The sequence below is a fragment of the Dioscorea cayenensis genome, unplaced genomic scaffold, assembly GCF_009730915.1.
Source record: "Dioscorea cayenensis subsp. rotundata cultivar TDr96_F1 unplaced genomic scaffold, TDr96_F1_v2_PseudoChromosome.rev07_lg8_w22 25.fasta BLBR01001563.1, whole genome shotgun sequence".
Lineage (NCBI taxonomy): Eukaryota > Viridiplantae > Streptophyta > Magnoliopsida > Dioscoreales > Dioscoreaceae > Dioscorea > Dioscorea cayenensis.
Window position 1 is genome coordinate 25,268 of NW_024087954.1, and position 21,629 is coordinate 46,896.

General features: G+C 33.6%; 2 protein-coding genes across 6 annotated transcripts; one reads left to right on the forward strand and one right to left on the reverse strand.

Moving 5' to 3' along the window:
- Positions 1-253: 253 nt before the first annotated feature.
- LOC120256676 (G patch domain and ankyrin repeat-containing protein 1 homolog) lies at positions 254-5,105 on the reverse strand. Of its 4 annotated transcripts, none has more exons than XR_005535381.1 (6): positions 5,030-5,105; positions 4,881-4,934; positions 3,432-3,554; positions 3,102-3,274; positions 1,963-2,079; positions 254-649 (listed from the first exon to the last, which is right to left on the reverse strand). XR_005535381.1 is itself a non-coding variant. In XM_039264365.1 (4 exons), the coding sequence occupies exons 1-4, from the start codon at positions 5,093-5,095 to the stop codon at positions 3,140-3,142; spliced, it is 378 nt and encodes a 125-aa protein (XP_039120299.1). In that variant the 5' UTR covers positions 5,096-5,105; the 3' UTR covers positions 2,916-3,139. The 4 variants fall into 4 exon arrangements, 1 of the variants encoding a protein (XP_039120299.1); XR_005535380.1 differs by having other exon boundaries at positions 254-657; XR_005535382.1 differs by having other exon boundaries at positions 254-657; positions 1,963-2,113.
- A 248-nt stretch (positions 5,106-5,353) lies between these two features.
- LOC120256675 (alcohol dehydrogenase-like 6) lies at positions 5,354-8,552 on the forward strand. Of its 2 annotated transcripts, XM_039264363.1 has the most exons (10): positions 5,354-5,528; positions 5,626-5,762; positions 6,247-6,293; positions 6,376-6,698; positions 6,987-7,069; positions 7,153-7,228; positions 7,317-7,378; positions 7,532-7,627; positions 7,706-7,867; positions 8,237-8,552. In XM_039264363.1, exons 1-10 carry the CDS (start codon positions 5,501-5,503, stop codon positions 8,351-8,353), a joined length of 1,131 nt encoding a protein of 376 aa, XP_039120297.1. In that variant the 5' UTR covers positions 5,354-5,500; the 3' UTR covers positions 8,354-8,552. The 2 variants fall into 2 exon arrangements, with proteins under 2 accessions (XP_039120297.1, XP_039120298.1); XM_039264364.1 differs by lacking the exon at positions 6,247-6,293 and having other exon boundaries at positions 5,370-5,528.
- The last annotated feature ends 13,077 nt before the right edge of the window (positions 8,553-21,629 follow it).

Consider the following 21,629-nt stretch of genomic DNA (forward strand, 5'->3'; position numbering starts at 1 on the left):
AAAAATAAAATCTAAATTAATCATCCCAACTAACCACTAATTTTATCAAATTATAACACCCTAATGGTACTGTCCTCAACAAATGTAAATATATATATATATATATATATACAAGAACATTTTTCACAGCACAAACACATGACATCATATGAAATCACAAATATTGTTCACAAAAAAATAAGGTCACGCACAGTACTTAATTTAATTAAAAAACAAAGCAATCCTGTGAATGGATTTGCTGACAATATGCAAATATAAAAAAATAAAAGACAAGATACACTAATATTTGACGTTTACACAGTAACCATGACTTAGAAATATGAGAAATTGATTCATAGCCATTTTGTTTCCTTCCATGAATTTTAATCAAACAAAACTCTGCATAAACATTTGATTAAAGCATCAGTATTGCTGGAGGAAACCATACGCAGGAAATTTGGCATGTTTTATAGTCCTTCCCTGCATCGCTGATAGAGCTCTTCACCGAGTGATGAGGGTTAGATTCTCGGCTGAGAGCACATTTCTGAGAGATGTGAGCGGTGGCTATGTGCGGGTGGTCCCAGCGCCCATATATGTGCGGGCCCTGCCCCCACTTACTCCATCGAAGCTTGTGCACGCCCCTGATGATTTAGTAGGGTCTTCCGACTATCTGTTCCTCTTGTAAAAAAAAAAAAATCATGAAATTAGTTAAGGCATGTTAACAAAGTAGATGCATGAAATAATAAATACAAATTTAGTAAGCACAATGTGAGTGCATGTTAATTCGTTAAAAAAAAAAATGAAAACTGAAAGAGAATTTGCATATCATAATAAACACTCGCATTATCTAACATAAAATTGTTTCAATTTCTTTAAAATTAACACAACAAATAAATATTACCATTATCTACCCCATTCTTAGCATGGTGAAAAGGTTTGTTTTCCCCTCTAGCAGTTGACCAAAAATAGCTCATAATTTGCAATGCTATAGCTTATTGAGCAAACAATTGGAATTCAAATAAAAATATTTTTGCTATTATCTAGTCTACATCAAATAAAAAATCATCACCAATACTTGCATTATACTAATTAATGATTCCCAACTTAAAAAACCAACAGTATTTTTTTTTTAACTGTATGCAACTCTTTCCAACACAATTCTTCATCAATGGGTTATCTTAGGCCAAATTACCTCAACTGAATTTCTTCAATCTTCTCCCGTAACATCACCAAGGCAATTTTTTGTATCCATGGTCCCAACTAAATTCAACGAAATATAGACAACAGTGGATTTTTAGGAAATCTAATTAACCTACGGCCCCAAATTAATGTAAAACTTGGTTAACATTAAAATTAGAACCAATCACTCGTATTACATCTCAAAACCTATGCGCACCCTCTAATCAAGGACACTTAAGGTTTGTTCAACATAAGCCTCCTGCCAATAGAGCAATTAGGAATGTTAACTACAGACAGATATGCTATTACATATTTGATTGCCTGTAAACCATAAAAGGGTTGGCAAATTACATCCTTACATTTCACCAAGGCCTGATATAAACAAAGGAAAAATACATTTAGAACATTAAACTAATGCAATTTTCTGGTATGTAGCATACAAATGACTTGCCCAATCAAACAACCAAATGACCAGTCTAACCATAGTAGAGCAAGCAGATACAAATGATATATTTTTCAGTCCAGTTTCTGTTAACAGGTAATGTAAAGCAGTATGACAGATTGTTTTAGGATACAATAAAAGGCTTAGCCAAGTTTCGAGAAAGCCTTGCCAGCTTTCCCAGTAGAGTTCATTCTGATCATTATAGAAAAATTGCACAAAGTTGGACAAGTCATATCACATTTAGTTTGGTTAACTGTAGACAGCTGGAATGAGGATAAAAATATAAAATAGGAAGCATATGACCATCAGATCCCTATCCTACAATAAAAATGATTTAAATTTAACAACTGTTACAATATTACCTTGATTGCAGACATTCCTCCATTCTATCTAACCAACAGCCATAATGTCCACCGGCATCATCATTGCTTCTAATTGACAATCTAGCCATTCGTCTCTCATATTTAAAACCAGCCAGCCTGTTCAGTCGGGTGCAATTCAGTATTGGCAAGCCTGGCAAACTTTTAACTTAAGGCAAACCATTGCCACCATGATGGTGAGGACATGAACTTGTTCAATAAAACAAAACCGAAGAAAGAAAATAAACTGACAAGACAACTCCATAAGATTATGAGGTTCATCATCTGACAACTCAAACATCAAGTCTGGCAGAGCACTTTGACTTGTATTGGTGACAAAAAGCTATGGTTCTTGACATCTTGTTTAGTCTAAAATACTGTTTCTTCTTCTCAACACCCAATTTGTTAGGCAGTGTCGTGCATAGCTAAGCAGCTATATCTTCGTTTTATGCATTTAACTGGCTGTTATGAGACTAATTTAAGGTTCATACTAAATTTACTGGATTGTTTTCTGAGTATTTTAAGTTCACAAAATCTAGGACCATGTTGCATGCTTTCCATGTTTGAGAGTGTTCAGAAGTCAAAATATAAACAAAACTGCAAAATAAAAGTTTAATCAAGACAGTTTCAGCAACTTTCAATTAAGATTTCATAAGAAAAGAAGATAACTAAATAGCTACAACAGTGAGGAAGATGAACACAGGACTGGCATCAGGCTCTGAACTAGGCCTTATAAACAACCTTTACAATGACGAAACTTAATTTTGCAGGTGCAATGGAATAGCATAACTATGAACAAATACATTTGTTTAGGCACTATACATGTATGCCATGAATAAAGAGTATTGCACATCAACTAGAATCTTTTTCAGTTCTCTAACTCATCAAATATCGACGGCAACTGGAATGAAGAACAATTTCAAACAACTCATGTGATAAATATGTATGATCAGCACTTGATCACAATAATATCTTAATTCATTAGTAACTGGTCCCAGGTTTCACTTGATTAAATAAACATAGAAAACCAATTAGTGACAAATATTAACATCTTCTCCAGCCAGAAAACCCACTGTTTGAAAAAAGAACCAAAATAACATTGGTACCTAAGTAAATTTTGGACAAATTGGATAAACAAGCACCTGTAATCCTGTATATTTAAGGCAGGCCGAGACATTAGTCAAACATTGTCTGGCCAGAACTCCCGAAAGAAAGCTCTTTCAAATTCTTTCTCTTTCGCACGTTTGTCTTCCTCCAACATCTTTCTTATCCTTTTAGAGTTTGCCTTCACTTTTTTCTTGGATTGCAGCTTATTCTGGCAAAACATAAGCACAGAAATAATCCTTAGTTTCATTATGCAAAAGTCTCTAAGTAGAGGATAGACAGCCACATTCAATAGCAGGCACATTAAAACATTCAATAGCAGGCACATTAAACATTAAGAGCAAACAAAGGTAATTACAGAAACTCACATCCTCACTGTCCACTTCTGATGGCGGATCTACAGGAAGCTCCTCTTTCTTTTTCTTGATTTTCTCTGCACCCAACCCACGCTTGTTCTTCTTTACATGAGTTTCCAGGGGTTCCAACCTACCCTGTTCCACCAAGGCATCATCATTAAATTGTTTTCAAGAAAAAAAAACATTTATGCATAAGAAAATTGCAGGGAAAGATGTAATTGAATCCATGATTTCATTAGATAACAAAGTTCCATTAAACAATAGAAAACAGTAATAACAAGCAGATTTTTAAAGTCACAAAAGGTTAAATCAGGTTGTGTGCTATCAAACAAGAATCTGAATCCGCTCAATTTCTAAATCAATCATACACATCTAAATGATAAAAGTTCAAGCTTAAACCAAGATTTTGAGCTCACCTACTAAATGAACATTCCTCAAGTAAGCTGGGCTAGTCGATACTAGCTTAATAATGTCGATAAGTTCAAGGCATTTTTGCATATAGCCAATGATATAGCATAATTGCATATATGCCTCTATGAAACTATATTTTGAGAGAGAGGCATAATGTGGCATTTCCTCAAGCAATCTTATTCAAGACTGAAGTTCAGAAGGGAAAGATACAAATAATGAAAAAAAGAAATAATAAAAAAAGCAGTTGCCAAACCTAGAATGGGATGAAAATGCCATAATTGTATAAATATATACATCACTGTGTGTGCCTGAATGATAAACTGTGCATGGTAGGGAATGAATGCGGAGTTTCTTAAAAAAATCTTGCACAAAAAAACCTAAACTTGCAGGATAAAAGTTGAAGGGAACAAGTAAATAAGCCAGTTCACATCCAATACCTAACGAATATACAAAACACCTTTCAAAGTTTTTCAAGGTAACTCCTTGTTTGGGGTTTTACCACAAGAATCAGCAAATCATAGGGGTAGTCAGGCCACAGCACATCAAATTCAAAAGCACAGTCTACTTACTTCAATAAACCAACTCCCCAAAAAACTGTTATCAAGAAGAAGTACAGCATAAATTGCATGTATTCTCAAGATTATGCATAACACAAACAATATTTCTCAAGATTATACATCTCCCAGTCTCTGCCATTTGATAATAAAATCCAACTATTATCTAGCCCCAAATCATTAACTAATCAAACCTGACATAACCCTAGCAATTGTCATTAAGCAATCCCAATCCGAATCACAAAAGTTCCAGAAATTCATCACAATAGTGGAAAAAAAAACTCAAATAATTTCATTACTAGTCAACAGGAAACAATCAAAGCTTAATTTTTCTCCATTTAAATTAGCCAAACACAAGAAAAAAAACTTCCTTTCTTCTTTTCTCTCCCAAGAATTCATCCCAGATTTAGCTAGAACCATAAAATAATTAAACCACAAAAAAACCAAAAAAAACAAAAACCAGATGAAATTAAAGCATGAGATCAAGATCCAGGACCTGCTGTGAGACTCCGAGACCAGTCCCCTCTTTCCACCCGCACTTCTTCAACAGCTACAAGAGAATCACAAACCTAACGCGTCAGAAAACTAAATAGAACCCGAAGAGAAACCCTAACCCTAGCAAAGGAGGAAAGAAGAGAGAGAAACCTGGAAGCCAATGTTCGTGGAATCGATTGCTCTGGAGCTGGAACCCTCGTCTCCCATGGACGCCATCGTTGGAGCTTTGTGAAGGCAAGGGCTTTTATAGCTTCTATTCAACGGGCCGGGCTCAATTAGTCGGCCCAAAACAAACCTCTTTTTTCCATATATATATTTATTCATAAAATAAATGTAAGTTTATAAAATTATTTATTTTTAAAATTTTTATTGAGGTTGAAATAAGAAAACATTTATTTTTTAAAAAATAAAAATAAAAATATCGAATAAATAAATAAATAAATGAAATAAATAAAATAACACCACTAAGCTCAATGGCCATGGAGGTTGGTGGGCGAAGTCCTCCATCTCTCCATCTCTCCATCTCCAACAACCAAGCTCCATCGTTTGCCGCTCCTTCTTCAGACCCTTCTTCTCCTTCTCCTTCTCCTCTTCCTTTAGTTGTTGTTTCTACTTTCAATCATGTCCATTGGAGCCATCACCTGCAAAGGTTCTCACTTCTCATCTCTTCTTCCTGAATCCTCATTTATGGCTCTTTCCCTCTCTCACTGTTTGTTTTTCTCTGATTTACCTTGAATTGTTTGCAGCTGCGGTGGCTTGGGGACCAGGCGAGCCACTGATTATTGAGGAGGTGCTGGTTGACCCACCAAAGGCGATGGAGATCCGAATTAAGGTTGTCTGCACCTCTCTGTGCCGCAGTGATGTTACCCAGTGGGAATCCAAGGTCTTCTACTGTCTTCTATGTTTGTCCTTCTTCTTTTCTAAGTCTTTGATTTATTTTGGGTATTCTTTCGTTATGTCTAATTGTGAATCCAGTTTTTTTTTTCTAAAGTTTAGATTTTGATTAGTTTTAGGTCTTTTATTTTTATGTAGTTCTTAGTTTATCTCAATATTTCTCAAAAATATGTGATTTTCTGGATTTGTGAGCATTCCATTGCTTGTTTCTCGGTGAATCAAGTAAATTTAAGGGTTTGAATTAATGCTATGAGTCAACCATTGGGCTATCGTATGACACCAAAATGTAAAGGAAGAGGTCATGGGTTTAAATCAATCCTTCGGTAGTACTGTTTTCATACCGTTCATCCGGGATTTTTATATTATTTTTCTCACTTCTTACCAAGAATTTATGATTTCTTGTTTTGCAATAGTATTGGTAAACCTTCAACTTTCCATTTCTTTTTCAATCATCTTGTTTGCTTGTTGTGCAGGGGCAACCTGCTATATTTCCTCGAATTTTTGGTCATGAGGCATCTGCGTTAGTTCTCTTTAAACATCTAAACAAATGTTTCCCATTTCAATGATTATGATGTTAACTTTTCAACCTTATGGGCCTACAGGATTGTTGAAAGCATTGGAGAAGGTGTATCTGAATTTGAGGTGGGAGATCATGTTCTAACTTTATTCACGGGGGAGTGTAAAATCTGCAAGCATTGTGTTTCCGAGAAAAGCAACATGTGCCAGGCATTGGGATTGGAAAGAAAGGGTGTTATGCACTCTGATCAAATGACTCGGTTCTCAAAAAAAGGGAAGCCTGTATATCATTATTGTGCAGTTTCAAGCTTTAGTGAGTACACCGTAGTCCATTCTGGTTGTGCAGTTAAAATCAGCAAAACTGCTCCGATGGATAGGGTGTGTCTTCTCAGTTGTGGAGTAGCTGCAGGTAAAGTTTGGGCACAATACCACTTGTTTACATTCTTGCTTGTCATTCTCTTTTGGAAATTGTAGATTTTTGTCTCAAAGTTATTATGAGTTCCATTCTTAAGAAATATCACTTTCTTTGCATCATGATTTTTCTGGATTTTTCTTTTGAAGGGGTTTAAGTTCACTATGTCTTTATGTATCATAAGTATCATTCAATAAATGACTGGTAGAGAAAAACTATTACATTCGCAGTATGAAATTATTTGTATGTTTTGATACTAATTTTGCTGTAATCTTCTCATTGTAGGACTTGGTGCTGTTTGGAAAGTTGCTGACATATTCAAGGGGTCGAAAGTTGTTATTTTTGGCCTTGGAACTGTAGGCCTCTCGGTAAGCACGTTTAGAAACTGAAAACAACATGCACCTCATATCATCACTATTACTCAGTTCATGATGCTTATTTTTGGAACAAGGTGGCACTTGGTGCAAAACTAAGGGAGGCTTCCCAAATCATTGGAGTGGATACTAATCCTCAAAAATTTGAGAAGGGTATAAACAACTGCTGACTTCTTCCTGATTTTACCTCACCCAGGATTTACATCAAATAGTTTTTTATCGACTTTTCTTTATGGCACAGGAAAAGCTTTTGGCGTTACAGATTTCATCAATCCAGAAGACTGCAGTGAACCTATATTTCAGGTAATTTTTCTTCTATGCTTCCAAACTGGAGTCACTACTTTGTATTTATTGTTTCGTCAATCTTGACTAGATAAGTTGACTGAATGCCTAATAATTTCAAACAAAGTTCTCTATTTCGAGAATGGAGTGATCATAAACTATTAAAATATGCAGGTTATTAAACAAATGACTGATGGAGGTGCAGATTTCTCCTTTGAATGTGTTGGTGAAACTGAAGTTGTTTCGACCGCATTGAAGTCATGCTCTGATGTAATTCCCTCATGTTTTTTTCCGTGTTCCTGCTTATATGAAATGCACTCTTGTAAACTCAATTTGTTTCATCTTTAGGGTTGGGGAGTGACAGTGACCTTGGGTGTCCCAAAGACGAACCCTGAGATCTCAGCTCATTATGGTTTGCTTCTTTCAGGAAGAACTTTGAGAGGTTCTTTATATGGAGGATGGAAACCAAAATCTGATTTGCCATCATTAGTTGACAAGTTATTGAGAAAGGTATGTTTTAACAAAACCAGTATTTCGCTAATTTTTGTTCTTTAAACTGATCCAGAACTGAAATGTGTCTGAAGTAATTTACTTGAACTCTGCTCAAACGGAAAGAATGACAATGCCTAAACTACCTAAATTTCGCCTTTCAATAAAGAATATAACTTTTGTCAGTGGTTTCATTAAAGTTATGTTGTTCAATGTAATTTCAAGATGTTATTCATGGATCTCAGAAAAATCATCTTGGTTGTATTCCTTTTATTTCTTTAATGTTTTGCTATGCTTGAAAGCCAATTCTTTCATGCATCTTAAGATATATCTTCGATGAATATAAGTATTCTTTTGATAAATAACTCTGATATCATTTCTTGTATGTAGGAAATTACTGTCGATGATCTCGTCACGCATGACATTCCGTTCGACGATATAAACGAAGCCTTTCGCTTGATGAAGGAGGGTAAATGCTTAAGATGTGTCATCCATATGGCTAAATAATTTTTGGCTTTTCATACAATTGTGTTCTTGCCAAGCTTATTATCATTGTTTAATAAACATTGGTTAAATATACTTATTTTTGTACTAATTCTAAGTTTAAATGGTCCAAATAAATACTTCAACCAATAATTGTTGTTTTAGAATAATTTGTTGTATTATTATTCAGTGACTTGTTGGAGAATTAAAATCATTTTTTTTAGAGTATTATTCAAAGTTGAATAAACTGAATTATTTTTTATTTGAATTATAAGTTTTGTTTAAGGGATTATTGAGATAGATTTAATGTGATAATCCTCATCTCTTCTTTTTAAGTTATCAGTGGTATTAAGAGCCAGTTTTTCAATAAAATGGAGAGTTCTTTGTAGTGAAGAAATTCACAATGTCTGTAAACAATTTTGTGCTTGGAAATTCTGAGTTACAAATTCGGATGTTGGAGTGGTACCTACACAAGCACAACAGAAAGAACTTAAGGCATCAAAATTGAAAGACTTGAAGGCGAAGAATTACTTATTTCAGGCCATTGATCGATCTATCTTGGAGACAATTCATTGCAAAGAAACTTCTAAGGATATATGAGATTTAATGATGAGAAAATATCAAGGCTCATCAAGAGTGAAGCGTGCACAACTTCAAGCCTTGAGAAGGGATTTTGAAAATCTATAAATGAAGGATTGAGAATCTGTTAACAACTATTTTACAAAAATCATGGGGTTAGCCAATAATATGCGTTTTCATGGGGAGAAGATGGACGATGTTGCTATTGTTAAAAAGATATTATGATCTTTGACAGTAAAATTTGACTATATAGTCTCCTCAATTAAAAAATCAAAGGACATATATGCGTTCTCCATTGATGAACTTCAAAACTCTTTGTTAGTTCATGAACAGAAGATGAACCATAATTTTACTACTGAGGAGCAAGCTTTGAAGGTCTCTACAACTAATAACTTCTCAATATTACGAGGTAGAGGTCGATATTGAAGTAAAGGAAAGGGAAGAGCAGAGTTATTTACAAAGTAAAGGAAGAGGAAGAGGTCAATAGTTAAGCAAATTAAAACAAACATATTGTCTCAACAATTCAAACAATTAAATACCATTCACACTCATTAGCTTAATTGATGAGAATTGATGCAAGAAGACAGTGAAGATGCCTCAATTTGTTTATTCAGAGTTGTTAATATATTTTAAAGTTTTACTTTCATATATTAATTAAAAATTTGGTCATCTCTAACATCTCAAAGGAATTTCTTTCAAATTAAATTTTATGTATATTTTTTAAAATGATTTTTGACAAATCACAATTGATACCTATTTTGTTTATTTTTTTTTATTCCTCGAATTATTGAATATAAGTTTATTGGGATGAAAAGCAATGTTTTCAGTATTTTTACCTGCTATTATATTTATTCAAAATAGTTCATTTTTTATTGATTTAATTATTAATAATAATTATTATTATTATTATTATTTTTACTACGTGGACAAGTCACATCAAACACATACTTTTATTATTATACCTTAATATTTTATTTTTAAAATGGATGAGTTTTAATATAGCAAATCATGTCATTACAATAAATTAGTTATTTCAAATTTATAAATAGTTATAATTATTTTCTTAAGAGAATAGTACCATTTTATATTAAATAAGTGCAAGGTAAACAAAAATGATGTATGTGTGAAATTTCAAGGAAAATTTATTTCTTAAATTTTTTTTAAGAAACTTTTTAAGTATTATGAATTTAGGAAAACTATATATATATATATACACACACACATATATACATACCCCTTGCTGGATATATCCACCACAAAACGCTATATACAGTAATAATAATAATTTTTTACAAAAAGTATTATAATCTCACATGATTATATAATATATATATATATAATGGCCAAAATAGAAAAAAAATCTATAATTTAATTATGTGTTGGTTTGGATTAGCTTATAAAGTAAATGCTTATTAATGAAACAAATATTAAAACTATTTATTTTATAAAATATGATAAATCATAAACATTACTACACTAATTTATTTTACTGTTTTTTCTGTTGTACAATATTCAAAATCTGATCATATATTTTAAGTGTTAAAAATAAACAAATGTTATTGCTGCTTCATTGAAAAATTTATCTTTAATAAAATAAATACCTTGGTTTAACATTTATTATATAATAAAATAAACTCATTTATTTTAGGAGTGGGCAAGGAAAACTAAAAACTCGAACTAAAAATAAAAAACAAAAGTGAAAAATTCAATTAACCAAAACGATAAATTCAGATTTAGTTATAGTTAAAAAAAAAAAAAAACAGATAAGAGTTTATGGTGAGAATATAAACCAGGTTGGCTTTAGGTTATATATAAATATATAAATATAAATAGATATGAGGTTAAAAGCTTAAAGCCCAATTTTTAATGGTTATGTTTCAATTTTCATGTAAAACTTGTATTACTATTTTTACTTTCATTGTTAATTTTATTTTTAATTCCGTAATTAATTTGCCTTTGTTAGATTATGGATTTTATTTAAATTTTGCAATGGTATAATTTTTTTTTTCTAAAATAATTTTTCATTAGTTTAATTTTTAATATGAAACTTGTTTTCCAATCAATGGATTGTGGGTTTTCTTAAAAATAAATATAATTAATTTTTAAAATTAATTTAAAAATATAAAAAAGATTTGGTTTGGTATTACAAACTTAGAAAACTATTTCCTAATGGTATTAGTTTCATATGGCCAAAGACTCAAAGTTGATGTACCGAAGTCCTATGCTCTAAATAGGAAGTGGTAATTCCGCTCTACATGATGAATAGTGTGAACAGTGTTTGTTTATTTTGTTAAAAAAAATAAATTCAGATAAGTTTAAGTCCACCTCTAACTTACTTAAAGTCAATAGCATTATACACAATTTCTTCTCATCTGTCTCATAATAAATTTAAATTATAAAAAAAAAATTATTCTGCCTTCGATATAGAGAGATATTCCTTTGAAATGATGTTTATAAAGTGCAACCGATTTTTTATACATGATTTTCTTTATCAAAATAAAAAAATATAAAAATCTGTCTAAATTACCATTATATCCTTAAGCTTTCTAGACAAATTAATATTACAACAATTTTTATATTAAAAAATTTAATACAATATAACAATGACAGAAACCTCCAATAATATCAACGTAGTTAATGTTTCTTCCATTTCCTATATCACTCTTAGACATCACAATATATTAATGTTGACATTTAAAAGTTTTACTTTGTTCCTCTTTCAACTGATATGCTATTCACAATGATAAGGCTTTATGGCGGCGTATATAAAATAATTAACTCCATTTTAAGTTTTAAAATAGATTAATATTATTCATAATTTTATCATTAATTTAAATTTAAATTTAAATCAATCTAAAGATTAATTAACATAATATTTAAATTAACATTCTTTATTATGCAGTCTAATCCAAGACAAGAGTGTTTGTTATACATTTATATTATTGTCTTTTAATGTTTTGGTTATCTCTAATATCTAAAATAATTTATTATTTAATTTGATAAAAAAAATGTAATATAATGAATTATTTTATTATAATAGGTAAGTACTTCAAATTTACCAAGCTGGAGAACAACCTTTTCTAAAAACATAATGCAGTGAATTTATAGAAAATTAAAATAACTAAAATAATATAATAAAATGATATATGTGTGATGATTCTCAGAGAAAACACAAAACAAATGAAATGCATGAGAAAAATTTTCTCCTAATTATGAAATTTATATAAATAATTTTTTAATTATATAAAACATAAAGTGCAATTGGCCAACATCAACTTATTAACCATTAAAAACAATAAATCATCATTATATAATTTGGTTATTAATTTCTATAAATTTGTCAATCAAACTGGACTAATAATGTAGTCAATGAAAGTAAATAAAAAAATAAAATTATATGAATTTTAGTTCATGTATACATTTGTTGACTGACTTAATTAAGTGTAAATAAAAAATAATAATTAAGATATTATATGAATTTTAGTTAAGATTTTTATTACTATAAATTTTTCTAAAAAAATAAAATTATAATGATTAGTAATATTAATATAAATTATTATTATTTTAATAATATAATAAAAAAATATTATTACTCTTATTTAATATTTAAATTTTTATAAATATACTTTTCAGCTAAAAATTTCATTAATTCATTTTGTGAATGAGAAATTCATCTAATTTCACTCACATAATTATATAAAATTTACAAATCATACATGTAAAACATATAAATTGGTTGTCATGAATATTATGTGTTTCATGCATATAAATTTCTTGGAACATGGATTATCAAGAGATAAAAAGGTTTGGAGTAAATATATCTTTATTTTTAAGATTCAATTAATTAAATTAATTAATTATTAATCAATATAAGAAAATATCAATTCTAACTATGCAATTGTATTTTTTAAATATTTATTTTATAATATTATTTTACTAAAAAATTTTTAAAAAAATTGTCAAACCAAATTCAAACAATTAAACACCATTCACACTCATTAGCTTAACTGATCAGACTTGATTCAAGAACAAGTTGAAGATGTCTCAATTTGTTTATTCAGAGTCATTAACTTAATCACTTGTTATTGATATATTTTAAAGTTTTACTTTTATATATTAATTAAAATTTTGGTCATCTCTAACATCTCAAAAGAATTTCTTTCAAATTAAATTTTAGGTATATTTTTTTAAAATAACTTTCAACTAATCATTATTGATACCTATTAAATAACACCATTTGACTTATTATTTATAAGAAAAACTCAACAGTTCAAACATTGAAAGTGTGACAAATCATACCTATTTTGTTTATTTTTTTATTACTAGAATTCCTTAATATAAGTTTATTGGGATGAAAAGCAATGTTTTCGGTATTATTTTTACCTGTTGTTATATTTATTCAAAATAGTTCATTTATTTTTGATTTAATTATTAACTACTACTACTACTATTATTATTATTATTATTATTATTATTATTATTATTATTTTACTATGTGAACAAGTCACATCAAACACACACTTTTATTAGGGAAAATTACTGTTCACCCATCGTAATTTTCAAAACTTCCCAAAAACCCCTCCAACTTTTTGCACACCCGGACTGACCCTCCATTTATATTTTTACATTCCTTTTTAACCCCCGCAGGTAAGTTGAAGTGGGTCCACGATATGAAATTCCTTTTTTTGCCCTTGCAAAAGGTGGGAAAAAAAATGGCGCTCGATCGTAACTTTCTTTATGCATAGTTTTTTTCGATGCCTCTCGCTTGCTTTTTTCTCAAACAAAGTTTAGAAGGCTCATATCTTGTTCTTCTTGTTCTTGTTCTTCTTCTTCTTCTTCTTCTTCTTCTTCTTCTTCTTTTTCTTCTTCTCATTTGGTGTATTCAATTTTTAGCTCTTCGATTAAATTATGGAGAGTTTTTTTGTGCTATTGCTAGATACTGACGGGGAGGGGACGAGTGCTAATGTTCATGGCCCGACTTCTTGGGAATCGAGTGTTAGGCTGAAATATGTGAGCGATGGGGTCTCGATATTTCCCGTGTCGGGGTGAAGTTTATCACACCCGATGGACGTAAAAGCGGTATGTCTCATATAAAAGCGAGGTTGACTTCAGGCGCATGTGTCGCGTGCACTCCATCTTCAAATGTTACATTGTTGATCTTGTTGTTGGGGAGCAGGATGATGTGGCATCGTATCCTCACGAAAAGCGAGTTCTTCTCGTTGTAAGTTTCTTCTCGTTTATGTTTATATAGTTGTAGAAGTTAATTATTGTTTATTATCCACATCATCTGTTTACATTTATCAAGTTTCCATTTAAACACTATTGTCTCCGATTAACTTATTAACTTATTATTTAACTTTTTTTGTTTTTAACGTTTAAGATTTATGTTTATCGTTTAAATATTTTTGTGTCTCTGTTTAAATATTGATCGTGTTCGTTTAAACTAAAGTGTTGGCAGGAATTCAGAATCTGGCGGCTACATTTCCCACATCATGGCGAGCACGAGGGTGTGGCGTGCCTTCCTTCCTCATCCGATCAGTGAAGTGTTGTCGTTGGATATTGGACGATGTTTTGAAGGCGTTGAACATTTCGAGACGCACTTAGGAATTTTGCAATCAAAAGGAATTTTTGACTTCAAATTCTTGAAGAGCGAGAAACAGGGTAGTTTGTGGAAGGAAGCTTCGACTTCAAAAAAATGGCGTATAAAGGAAGCTATATTCCCCATACTGAGACGATGACGAGCCGATGGATGAAAATCATGACTGCGTTTGCGACACTTTGTGACGAGAAAGGCAACTGGGTGTCCTAGGCGAAAGAGGATCGAGTCGTGGCGTCAGAGGTCCGCAGAGTTGCGTTGTAGCCATTGCCGCGTTTCGGTCCTGATCGCGGATCGTGGAATGAATACATTGCCGAAACTAGGCATTGTGTATATACTTCTTATTATTGTTTAAATATTGAACTTTATATTTAAATATATCTCTTACGTTTTAAATATTTTTATTCTACTGTTTTAAGCTATTATTTTTTTATCGTTTAAAAATAAATTTGTATCCGCTTAAAATGTCTAGCGGGATGGTGCTAGCGGTTCCCCAGCGTAATTAATACACGCTCGGTTCCCCAGCGTTTCCACTCCCGTCGCACATAAAAAAATCGGAACATTACATTACATTCTATAAGAGATTATTAAGTAATAAGGATATTTTTAAGCGAGAAAATATTAAGTATATTTTTTTGTTGTAATTACATTGATATTATTAAATAATAAGGATATTTTTAAGCGAGAAAATATTAAATTTAAAGCAGAGAAACCTAAACTTAAGCAGAGAAAAGCGAAAGTTAAAAGGGCGAAAAGTTATCATTATCTGAGTTAAAATGAATGTTGATATTAGCCGATAATGAAAATGAAAATGAAAGCGAGAACCCTACCCGATAATGTACCCTACGGACTACAATATCATCCAACAAGAACGAGAACCTCAAAAGCGAAAGCAGAATGAATTTAATTGAATTTAGATACATGTACATTTACATTGACAAAATTTGTCATGTTCTTGGGAAAAAAATGAATTGAATTTAAAAGCGGTTTACATTTGAAACTATTACACCTATCTGATGACTATGACCCAGCTTGCGTACACTCCCCTACGGTTCGTTTTACGAGTAAAAGCGGAGTTTAAACAATTACATTGATATTTACACAATGAACTATATACTTAAACAGCTGAAAGTGTATGTTAAACAATGAATCCGGATTATTAAAGAAAGAATCGTGTATACAAATATAGAAAGAATGACTAAGAACCGCTTGCGAAGACTCCCCTCGGGTCGTGATGCTGGTGCCCTCCCTCCCTAAGTATCCGGGAAACATACCTTAGTCGCGAGATAAGGGGACGTCGGTCTGCGGTACCCGTAGCTTCTCACCGTGAGTAGCGCTCGATAAACCGCATGACATAGGCAGCTGCGATCGACACTTCCTTTTTTTACGTCGTGGGGCTTCGATTAGTCGTGAACAAGCGGGTACTTTGCGATCGCCGACTCGCCCAACTCCATGTCGATCTGAGGTCGAATAGGTTCAGCTGTCGAGATATACAAGTTCATATTAGAATGCTCGATTATTTACGAACACTATTACACAAACACAAATTATTAAAAGCACTTACCATTTCTAGCGCGTTTTTTTATCGTATTCTTCGCTTTGGCATGAAGAATAATGCATGTATTCTTGTTTTTTTCATTGTCGAGGGCGGCGACATGGAAGTGGCCACTCATAATTATCGGGAGGATGGCGATGTCCACTTCATGCAAGTTCTTGCGGCATCTCCGATCATAGCCATCGTGGATTCATGTGCGTCGTCGCTACGCTTTGGCGTGAACAAGGCCGATTGGCGGTGTGATGGAGCGCGCCTCTTATAGCGATATGGCACTCGCTCGTCGTCTTTTTGCAAGATACATACTGAATCGTCCATCGCGTCGATGCGTGACCATCTCCTTCCCCTCGAGCGGTCGAATAGATTGGCCCGGGTGTGGTCTTGCGCAGTCGTTTCTTCCACGCGACGAGTCTTTGTGGTTGAGCGGAACAAAGACATGTAAACAATGTTGTAAGTATAAAATTAAGCGTTAAAGTATAAACTTTAAATTCTATATTGAATGTTTTAAGCAGTAGCGGTAATATTTAAAAGGGTATCACTTATAAGTTAAATGTTATACGTAAATTTTTAAGCGTTAACGCTCCTACTTAAATGGTAACTAAAAGCAGTTTAAACAATATCATAAAAAAACTTCAAACTTACTTGTCCGTAGAGGGCAGTTGAGGAAGATCCTTATCAACTCCTGCTCGTACTTATTGAGGCGCGATTGGCAGCGTATTTTTTTCTTGAATGAAGACTTTCGAAGTTCTTCTACTTTTTATTGGCTTCCTTTAATGGGGAGCACGGCAGCGGCATCAGCGGGAGACACTTCCTTACATGCTTCTTGTTCTTGTGGGATTGTATGCGCCTTCGATGCGGCAGCGGTCGGCCGTTAGTTCCACAGTGAATTCCACTTCGTTGAGGATAGACTCAGCGACCTTCTCAACAAGTGAGTTCCAGCGGCGGGACATCGATGGGAGACACAGCGTTATGCGGTTGTTCTTCTTCATGGATTGTGTCCATCTTTGATGCCTTGCTTTGTCGGTAGCCCGGTTCCACCGTATGCGTGATGTCGTCGACAACGAGTCGACGATCTTTTTCCACCGCGGCAAACTCGAGCGCCATCTTGATCTCCTCCGCGTGATGGGCATGTCATCAGCGTTAACAACATCGGCTGCCCGATGGTGCTTTGCTGCCGATGAGTCTTTGCTATTATTTCATCGTCGGTAGCGCGGGTGGAGACGGAGGCATTATTGTTTTCCTCTTTTTTGCAAGCTTCTTGAATGAGGCCGTCTTTGAAGGGCCACCCGATGATGTCCTCGTCGTCGAACTCCGGCCAGCGTATCCGTCCCGGGTGCTTCATTTGTTTGAAGGGAAGGCGCGATCGATTGTAGTCGTGACCCGGCCTTCGATGCCTCCACCCGGCGACAAGCGAGGGAACTTCGGTCGTCAAAATCAGCGAAAGCTGCGTGAGAGTTGCGGTGACATCCTCGCCTAGTGCTGGCGGGAGGCTGCCACGTTCGGGGGTGACACGGTCGGGGGAAGCCCGCGGTCGGGCGGGGGTGGGGGAGGGCTTCTCCGGCCTCGGCGAATGCGTTTTTGGCACAGGCGGGGAGAGCAGGCGTCCGGTAGCGCAAGGAAGAGGTTGCCCTCTCATCTTGCCTTTGAGCAAGCGGTTCGGGAGCAATAGCATCCGGCCAGAGCGGTTGGCCCGAACAAATACTTCTTCATCGACGTCAGCGGAACCATTTCGGGAAACTAGCATGTGTAAAAGCAAACAATCTTAGCGAAATTATTTAGTTTAAACAATTAAAACTATATTTACACATGTAACTTCAGTATATTTAAAGCGTTATAACCTATTGTGTTAAAGCGATGAAAACAAACAAATTAAACATTAAACTAAAAAGTTTAAGCGGTAGTTGAACAAAGTTAAGCGGTAAGTTATAATGTTAAGCGATAGATGAATAAAAGTTAAGCGGTAAATGATATGGTTAAGCGTTAACGTCTACGAGTTAAACAAAATATTTTTTTGAATTATTACCTCTTTTCCTTCGAGAGATGACAAACTACGTCTCTATCAGTACGCTTGCTTCAGGTAAGTATTTTTCACAGTAGCACGAGCATCCTTGGGATCTTCTGAAAGCGGACTTTCTTTCGGTTCCGGTCATCTCGTAAAAAACCGGATGTTAAGCGCTCAAAGTGCGACCCTTAACATACCGGTGTTGGTCTTCTTCCCAGCGCATCTAGATTGCACTCGGGTGGCGGCTTGTGGTATGTCCTCCATAAGCCGCTTATGCGTCGCTTGCGCCCATGCGTGGCGCCCCATTCGGGTAGATCATCGACATAATCAGCGATCCGGTTAGGAGCCGAGCGGGAGGTATTTGGGAAGAGGATTGTACCCGGAGAGTACGCCATCGATGGTTTGGCAAAATTCTCCTCTTCTCCCCTCATCCAGCGAGTTCTTTGAAGAGTGCTCTGATGGAGTCTCTGTGTCTCTCGTCGTCTTCGATAAATACCTCTCTTGAAAGTGGCCAGTGTTTTTCTTCTTACGAAACACATTGCCTCCCCATCGCATAGCGAGGCGAAAACGATTGCCACATCTTGGGGCTGAAAGTCGGCATGCTTTCCCGATCTGAATTTATTGAGTGCGGTTATCGTATCTACTGCGAGAGAGTCGAGAAGGGCCCGCTCTTGGTATCTGACTTCAACTCGATGCAAATCTTTGTGAGCGGTGTCCTTCGGATGATCTCCGATGTCGAGGGATCATGTGAACTTTCGATTCGACCCGCGGTCTCCGCTCTCAGGGTGTCAAGTAGCATCGCCCGTTAACTAGATTGACCGCCCGTAATCACAAAGCTGCGACAGATAACGACACATTGTTAAGCGGAAATGTAATTTGTTAAGCGGTAAACACTCGGTTCTTAAACAGCGATATCATTTTTTTAAGCGATGGCGTATACTATTAAGCAGAGATACAAATAATTAAGCGGAGCGAACTAACTTAAAGCGGTAAAAGCTCGTTGTTTTAAGCGGAGACCTCATTTTTACAAGCTGCAACCATATCAGTCGAAAGGAGTAGCGTAGATTATAAACATTACACAAAAGCACAACAATCGGGAAAACCATTTCGATCGTATACATGAGGCGAAAATGTAAAAACAAAACAAAAAAACCCTAGCCGAGACATCTCCTGCGGACTAACAAAAACCCCAGTCGATTAATCCCCACGAAAGCTTGATGTCTTCCAACAAAAAAAACAAAATCACAAACCAAAACCGAAAAAAAATGTCTCTTACGTAGCAGAATAGTTAACAAAAAAACCATAATGAATACCTTAGGCTGCAAAGTGACGAAATCTCAGAATACTTGCAGGGACTTCTTCTTGAGGCCCGGTGGAAAGGGAAGAGTGCTTGGGGTGGGAAGAGAAGAGCTGGAGCCGAGTTGAGTGGAGTCGCGAGTTGAGAGAAGACAAGCAGTTTGTAATGCCTAAGAAAAAAACCCACCCACTTCCTCTCACACCTGAAATGGGTGCGACCCACGACTTCCCAGTGCAGAGGGCATTTTCAGTCCATAAAATTTTTAAATACACTCCGCTTTAATGCCCGTTCACGCACTTTTGGGGGTTTCAAAATCATGGAGTTGAAAAAGAAGGGTTTTTGGGTATTCCGAAACTATGGGGGTTTGTTTGGCAATTTGGCAAAGTTGTAGGGTTTTTTTGGCAATTTCCACCTTTTATTATTATATCTTATTATTTTATTTTTAAAATGAATGAGTTTTAATATAACAAATCATGTCATTACAATAAGTTAGTTACTATTAAATAAGCAACAAGTAATCAACCTTTAATATAAATATATATGTTGATTTCCATGAATAGAAAATAAGTAGAGAAAAAAACATAAAGAGAAAAGAAAAAAAATACTGATCATAATCAATTACACCGAATCTCCTCTACTTACTTCTTCTTATATCTCTTTTATCTCACTCAAAATATTAGAAAAAGAGTATTTATAAGCCTTCAAGGGTTGAATGAACAGTCAATCAAAATTTATTCAATCTACAGTTTAAAATACCCTGGTAGGTAGAATAATAATAGTACTGGCAGCTGCTACAATGACAGTCCAAAATATCGTATTTTTTCATATATTTTAAGTGTTCAAAATAAACAAATGTTATTACTGTTTTAGTGGAAATTTATCTCTAATAAAATGAATACCTTAACATTTATCTTATAATTAAATAAACTCAATTATTTTAGGGGTGGGCGGCAAGGAAACCTGAAGACTCTTAAAAAGTTAAAACTAAAAATTGAAAAAAAAAAATGGAAAATTAGGCTAACCAAATGATAGATTCAGATTTAGTTCTAGTTAAAAAACACATCCAAATTTATTACTAATTTTTAATTATATATATATATATATATATATATATATATATATATATATATATATATATATATATATATGCGGTTAAAAGCTTGAAGTTCAATTTTTAATTGTTATATTTCAATTTTCATATAAAACTTGTATTACTAATTTTTTACTTTCATTGTTAATCTTTTGAAAATAATTTTTATAAAGTGGAACCGATTTTTGATACATAAGTTTTTTATCAAAATAAAAAAGAAATATAAATATCTACGTATATTACCATTATATTCTTAAGCTTTTAGACAAATCACTATGACAACTATTTTTTTATTAAAAAATTAATATAGTATACCAATGATGAAAACCTCCTATCATAGCAACTTAATTAATATTTCTTGGATTTCTAATCTCACCGTTAGACATCACAATATATTAATTTATATATTAATTTTGATAGTTAAAGGTTTTATTTTGTTCTTCTTTCAATTGATAAGGTATTCACAATGATAAGATTTTAACACTGTGCATATAAAAGAATTAACTCCGTTTAAATTTTTAAAATTGATTAATGTTATCCAGATTGTCATCGTTGATTTAAATTTAAATTTAAATCAATTTTATTCTAGAGCTAATTAACATAATATTTAAATTAACATTTTTTTGTTATATCGTCAAGACGAGAGGGTTTGGTATACATTTATATTCTTGTCTTTTAATGCTTTGGTTATCTCTAATATCTAATGTCATGCCCTAAACCAAGTTCTATGGACCTGGGACACCGACAAACGACCGTACACCGATAAGGCGAAATCAAGTAGGTATACAAGGCCTCAAAACCTGATCCAAAACAAAACAAAACAAAGAATCAAACTCAGTGGATTGCAAAAACAATACAAACTTATTCAAATAAAACATAGACCCACAATAAATGGGACTTATTACATATTAAAACTCGACGATTGCTTAACGATCCCCGCTAAGCTATCCGCCACTCAATTCTACTCTTGATCTGAAAAGATATTAAACAATAAATTATGAGCTTGACAGCCCACTAAGCACCCACTAAAAATTATAGGGATCATTTACAAAAATCATAAATTATCAAAATCAAAATCAAAAATCAAATTTATTTCAAATAAACACAAATGTCAAAACCAAGCATATAGGTCCCCAAAACAACTATTGCCAAAACAAAATAATAGAACTCAAATATTTACCCTG

Coding starts and splice junctions, on each gene's coding strand:
- LOC120256676 (XM_039264365.1), bottom strand. CDS start 5,095: ATGGCGTCCATGGGAGACGAGGGTTCCAGCTCCAGAGCAATCGATTCC. Junction 3,555..4,880: donor GTCTCGGAGTCTCACAGCAG/GTCCTGGATCTT, acceptor TTGGTGGAACAG/GGTAGGTTGGAACCCCTGGA. Junction 3,275..3,431: donor CAGAAGTGGACAGTGAGGAT/GTGAGTTTCTGT, acceptor ATGTTTTGCCAG/AATAAGCTGCAATCCAAGAA.
- LOC120256675 (XM_039264363.1), top strand. CDS start 5,501: ATGTCCATTGGAGCCATCACCTGCAAAG. Junction 5,763..6,246: donor TTACCCAGTGGGAATCCAAG/GTCTTCTACTGT, acceptor CTTGTTGTGCAG/GGGCAACCTGCTATATTTCC. Junction 7,379..7,531: donor GCAGTGAACCTATATTTCAG/GTAATTTTTCTT, acceptor TAAAATATGCAG/GTTATTAAACAAATGACTGA.